Below are 6379 nucleotides of genomic sequence, written 5' to 3'. Positions count from 1 at the left end.
TCCCCGCTGACCCGGGTCTCCGGATGGGGCGACAGCGGCGCGGAGGGACCCGGCGCACAGGCCGGCAGCAGTGGCGTTCGCGAATGGAGGTCTGACTGGTCAGAGTAGGGAAAGTTTAACCAGAACCCCTTAAAAGGCGATTGTTCCTTCTCTGCAAGGCTCCTGTAGCTTGTAAGGCTTGTACCGAGGCGCAACCCTGGTTGCTGATGCCAGAGAATGGAGGTTGGAGGAAGGGAGTCTGCTGCTTTTCTTGGATACAGATTTGCATTTCTTCCAACATTAAACAGATGTATGCATTCCCTCGAGCTTCTCCATACATCATGACCTGCCCTTAGGAAAATAAAAACCATATGAGGTGTGGTGTTCTCCAGTGTTCTGAATCTCAATAGGTACTCAGCTGTTGGGGTGACTGGTATGCGGCTCTCCCCATTATGAGCAGAATGCTGAAGATGTGCAGACGACCGCCCCTTGTATTTTACCTTTTCTGAGGGATTTTTTTTCCCCCTGCATCAAAGTCACCTGCAGTTCTTATTAGAAGGAAGGACTTTTTCTGGGCAGTTTTGGTTCCATAAAAGGGGCGCTATATGAAAAGACATTAGACGTTACTTTTAAGATTATATCTGATGACCCTTGGACAGTTGTTTCTGCTTTCTTGGACCTTTTAATCGCATTTTAAAAATTCAGTGGCCACTTTCTTCTGCTATTTACTGGATTTCGTGCTCGAATGCAAATCAGTATTTCTTCTCCCTGAAAAGATGTGTTCTGTTTTGGCGCCCCCCCCCATTTAATTGTTTTCAGGAAGAGGAAACCAGCATAAGAAATGAAGGTTGTAGCACTGTAAGTGATACTGATTTATTCAGCTGTTCACGCCTCACAGTGAGACTGAAGTGCTATTCAGGTACAATTTTAGTCCAAAATGTTGGTGCTTTAAGATTACAAATAAGTGTCTTTCCGGATGGTGGTTTTCTGGTATGTTCTGTGAAGGGCATGTGTCTTTCCAGTATAACCTAAGGTACTTTGATTTAAAAGCACTGTAGTCTGAGATTAATAAAATATCCCCCCGTCTTGCACTTTCAGATGCCGGATCTCTCTTGAAACAATAAGAAACCCATCATCAAAAAAATTAAATGATGTGTTTGTATCTTGGGTGTTTTTTCAAGTAATTTAGATATGTAATTTTGCATCTCTTCCCTAGTCTATAATTTTGTCCCCATTCGGTATATTGTGGTGAATATTTGTGATGAGCATGACAAAATTCAGGGTTGTGTTAGAAAAGACATTTCCCTCTTCCCCACAGAGTTAACTTTTTTAAATAAATTCTCCTGAATCCTTCAGTTCAGCAAACATTTGCCTGGTGCCTGTTTTTCATGCCCCACACACTAAGAGTTGCAGAGATTACGTTCCCTCTCGTTTACTAGAAAGTGAGCCTGTGGCCCGCATGTTCTTACTATTAACAGATGTTTATCTTCCAGGTTGGACCAGGCCGGACACCGCCTCGGATAGCTGCTCTTGAGCACCGCTCTTGACACAGTTCTGCGGAGTTGGATGACAGTGAGTAGATTTTCCCATCATGGCCGCAGTGCCGTCTGGATCGGCTGGGGATTCCTGTTGCAGGGAGTGTCTCCCCCGCAGACACGGAGCCCGTGCCGGCCCTCTTTCCCTCTGCCTGTGGCTGCCGGGAGGGCTGCATCTCCTGCATCCTCAGGCCGGCTCTGCTGCCAGAGGCTGGGATCTGGGCCGGAAGGCGTAGGGCGGTAGCTGAGGAGAAGCCTGAGGCTGGCATGAGTCACTGTTCAGGGGACAGGGACAATGGACAGTGGACAGCCGAGTGGCTTCTTGGGATATCCAGGCTTCTGCTGGATCTGTGACCTCAGGCATGTTACAGTTTCTTTGAGTCACAGTTGCTTCAAGCCATTTGTCAGTCCTGAAGTAAAAGGTGCATCCTAGTAGTAAAATTTTTATTAGCCCTGAAGACAGAGTTGGAAACAAGTTTAGTTGGGTTAAGTGGGGAATCTGCTGTGAAAATGAAGCTTGCATTTGATTAGGAACAGACCGGTGACCTGTAGAAGCAGTCTCGTCAAGAGTGTGTTCTCCTTAAAACAGTATATGAAAAGCAGGGTATGGTGGTGCACGCCTATAATCCCAGCACTCCAGGAGGCTGAGGCAGGAGGATTGATGGGAGTTGGAGGCCAGCCTGGGCTACATAGTGAGACCCTTCCTATAAAGCAAAACAGTATGTTAAGGTAGGTGGGGGGTGTAATCCACTGGAAGGACAAAAGGAGGGGCAAATCGGGGAGGTATTTTTAAAGAAACAAGGATGAGGTGGCCTGTAGCAGATGCCAGGACCAAGATGACCCTGGTGCGTTTAGCCTAGAGAGTGGAGGTGGCACAGGACACGTAGTTGAAAAGATGTCTGTTGTCCCTGCAGAGCTGGGGAGGAAATTCACTCCCTGTCACCCAGAGCTTGCTGTGAAGGGAGAGCAGATGCGCTGTATACTCTGAGTTGCTTCTGTGCCAGGCAAAGCCGTGGCTGTCATGTGGGGTTTATGAGTCCAGAGTGATGTTGAGTGAGTTTGTTAAGAGAGCAGGGGAAGGGCGAGCAGTGGCCTTGGAGGGAGGCTAGCAGAGCTGGGGAGGACAGCATACAGCCTGGGATGCTGCTGGAAGCATAGAGGTAGTGCGGGCTCCATGGTGACCAGCATGACCAATGGCAGTGAGGTAGGAGTTAGGCAGGACTGGAGCTGAAACGGGAATTAAGAAGTGCATAACAGCCAGGTGTAGTGGTGCACACCTGTGATCCTAGTTCTCAGGAAGCTGAGGCAGGAGGATCCCTGCCAGTATGAGGTCAGTGTGAGCTATGTAGTAGCAAGGCCCTGTCTCAAAAAGGGGGTACATGTAAGGTTTTGGTTTTTTTTAAATGTGAGGGCCTTTTTTTTTTTTTTTTTTGGTGCTGGGGGTCAAACTCAGGTCCTTGCACTTTCGAGGCAGGTGGCGGAACCACTGAGCTAAATCCCCAGCCCTTGAAGGTATTTTTACAGGGTGAGAAGGAGGCAGGGCAGAGTGAAGGTTTTCTCTGTGTGCACACTGCATGTGTAAGGAGGGTGACAGCAGGCTAGGAAGAGTAGGGGAGGTGGAGATAACCAGATGACGGTGGGTGCAGGGCTCAGTTGCATGGTGGGGTGGATCTTTGTGCTGGGAGAGAATGAGAACTGCTTGAGGGGACGATAAGGACCGGGGTGATGTCTGCCACATCGTTAGTGTGCCAGGCGTCTTGCTCAGTGCTTTGGAAGTAGTAACTTCCCCGAGCAGTGACCAAGATAAAGGTAACTTGTCAGCTCCAAGCCCAGGCCAGCGATCCTAAGAGCAGTGCGAGTGCACAGGCCGGCCCGGAGCCTGGAGCCGCTGCCCAGGTCCTTGGCTTCTCACAGCTGGAAGCCTGGGTGGTTGAGCAGCAGGCTTGGCATAGTGATTGGCAGGATCAAGGGTTGCTTAGGATTCAGGGCTCTAGACCGCAGTCTCACCTCCTTTGTCACCCAGGGCTCCCAGCCACCGTGCCTCAGTCTCTCCCCTGCTGCCCAGGTGACAAACATTTCCTGAGACATTAGTGCTCCGGAAGTGTGAGGACACCTGTGTGTGCACGATGAGGTACTAGCATAGTTGAAATACTGCTCCCTGTAAAAACCGAGTGTATTAGCTAATGTTTGCATATTTTACAGAACAACACAATCAATTCCACTAAACACAGTGCAGTCGTTCAGTTAGCTTGGCTCTGCCCCTCCCAGGATGTGCACGCCCGTTACCTTAGCACAAGTGGCCGGGGTCATGCTGTCCCTGTGCTGCGGTGACCTCCAGACCTCCAGCCTGCTGCCTGAGCCCAGGTCCCGCTGTGGCACTGGAGTCCTGTTCCTCTCCCTGTGTGCTGTACCCGCCACTCCCCGGCTCCCTGGGGCAGTGTCATTCCAACCAGTGATTCTCCTTCGCAGAGACATGCCTGCATCTCTGCATTTGTTTCATAGCAAGTATTTTTGCATACTTTGTTATTTAGAACTTGTATGCACCTTTGATATTTATTTCTAACGAAATCTAATAAGTTCTGGTTATTTTCTTTTACTAATTTATACTTATTTGTGAAAACCTATCGTTTTGTGCTGCAGTGTATAAAAACTCTGATTGTGAGTACATTAGACATAACTTTTATACTTCTCCACGACTCAGTGATGTCCATTACCTATACAAAATGGACACGTGCCGGACGTGGTGGCACACGCCTGTAATCCCAGCACTCGGGAGGCTGAGGCAGGAGAATCGCTGTGAGTTTGAGACCAGCCTGAGCTACATAGTGAGACCCTGTCTCAAAAAAACAAAAACAAAATGGACACGTTTGGGACCCACAACTGAACAGGAAGGAAGTGCCTAAGGATCTGCAAGAGAAAACATCGAAAAGGGAGAGACGTTAGCATATCAGAGAGGAGAAGTCTGTGTTAGGAAAGGGAATGACAAAAAAGATGTCTCCCTCTCGTCGAACTGTTCATAATATAGAAATGACAGAACTCAAAAGAAGACACAGAGCTAAAAAAATTCCCATCGCAGTCAGTGGTTATAATTCTGTCGGTGGTATAGACAGCGTTGGCCAGCACCTGAGAGGCTAGCCTGTAATCAGAAAGCAAGGAAGGATTGTAAAGTATTTAAGCAGCTTCTGGGCCTAAGAGTATTTTATTCGTTTATTTATTCAAAGTCACAATTTAGAGTTATCTAGTAGACCAGATACCTTGAAAATACAGGACAGCGAAACGCCAGCCAGGGTGTCACCGTCCTCACCATTGCGTTGAGCATGTAGACACCGTACTGAAATTCCACCGCCCGCACGGTCCACACAGGACTGAGCCTAGCCAGGCCAGACAGGCACCACGTGCCCACAGAAGAAAAGGAAACGTGTGTTGTTCAGAGAAAAGCAATGATGCAAAAAGAGTTCAGAGACTAGATACTACTGTCCAGATTGTAACGTTGCATGTGTATTGGATGTTTTAAGATATACCATATGCAAAAAATTATCAAATAAAATTGATAATTAGTTTTTATATTTTTGGTTATATTACCTAATGAAATTAATGCAAAAGTGCTGTTCTTGGGTCAATCTGCATGTAAATACTTGGATTGGTAAGTGGTTAAAAAGAGCCAGGTACCATGGTGCTTGCCTGCAATCCCAGCCCTCGCACTTGGTAGGCTGAGGCAGGAGGATTGCAGTGAGTTTGAGGCCAGCCTGAAAAGTAGTTGAGACCCTGTCTCAAAAAAAAAAAAAAAAGAAAGAAACAAGAAATGTGATTTGTTCTCAAGCTTCATCCAGTTCCGGCTGAGCTTGTCCTAGTCCCCCAGCTTAGCACTGTTTCTTCTTTCTCTCCGTCTAGAACATTGCTTTCCACTTTTTTTTTGCCTGGCTGGTTTGCTGGTTTGTATTCCCCTTGTAGTCTCGGTTTCAGGGCTCCTTCCTGGCCTAGCCTTCCTTGACCGCCTCAGACAGTGAGGCCCCTAGCTAGGGAAAAGCTCACGCAACAGGTAGCAGAACACCTGTTTCTCCTTTGCACTTGGCCCTAGCAATTAGTTAAGTGTCTCTAATTATTTAGTAGCTGCGCGTAACATTTGCTGCTTTGCAGCCCTTTTCTGTAGCTGTCTCCTAACGGGACAGCAGCCCTGTGAGGCTATCCTGTTCTCATCAGCCAGGAGACTCGAGCTGAGTCACTGGATCTGGAGCCCTGTCTCCCAGTCCTGCCCCACTGAGCAGGGGACAAGGACAGAGACCTTGTCCATGGCATTGACTACACAGGGCTGTGCCTAGCAGGGCCAGACAGGCACCAAGTGCCCACTCAGTAGGCCTTCTGAGTGGCCTGCCCTTGTTTCATAGTAATTTTAAGGAGGCTGTAGACCAGGAAAAAACCGTTGGAATGTATGTAAACATTCCTTACACATAGGAGAGCGGCTGGCGTGTCCTAAGGCTGATTTGTGGAAGAGAGGGGTCTAATGCTGTGGGGCTTCAAAAAAGTGGACATTGGTTTTGAGATTGCAGAATGGGCTGAGTTGGCAAGGTTCCAGCAGGACAGGAGCACTGGGCTTAGAGACCAGGGCGGATTTTAATGGTAGAGAGGAAGGAGGAAAACAGAAGGTGTGAAATGATAGAAAAGCTCGAACTTGTGGAACTGAAAAGATGCCATTAAGGAGATGTACGACTTCTCTTGGGAGACGCGGGTGTGAGGTCGGTGTGTGGCGTGGCGGGTACCATACACCGCACGCTTGAGCAGCTTTCTAGTCCGCAGGGTGTGCTTCTGTTTCGGGAGGTGGACCCTGCTAGTCCAAATTATAATCTTTTTTTTTTTTTTTTTTTTAG

The 6379-nt window shown here is 48.1% G+C and overlaps 1 protein-coding gene across 1 annotated transcript in view; it reads left to right on the top strand.

Moving 5' to 3' along the window:
* Nucleotides 1-6379, top strand: part of Nfyb (nuclear transcription factor Y subunit beta) — a 19573-nt gene that overhangs the window by 4202 nt on the left and 8992 nt on the right. The window contains exon 2 of the mRNA XM_010631331.3: nt 1473-1551. Coding sequence (XP_010629633.1) covers nt 1546-1551 — 6 coding nt within the window. The 5' untranslated portion in view covers nt 1473-1545. The remainder of the gene's footprint in view (nt 1-1472; nt 1552-6379) is intronic.

The sequence above is a fragment of the Fukomys damarensis genome, unplaced genomic scaffold (genome assembly GCF_012274545.1).
Source record: "Fukomys damarensis isolate Sample0158 unplaced genomic scaffold, DMR_v1.0_HiC HiC_scaffold_15, whole genome shotgun sequence".
In the NCBI taxonomy this organism is placed as follows: domain Eukaryota; kingdom Metazoa; phylum Chordata; class Mammalia; order Rodentia; family Bathyergidae; genus Fukomys; species Fukomys damarensis.
This window is presented reverse-complemented; position numbering and strand designations above follow the sequence as displayed.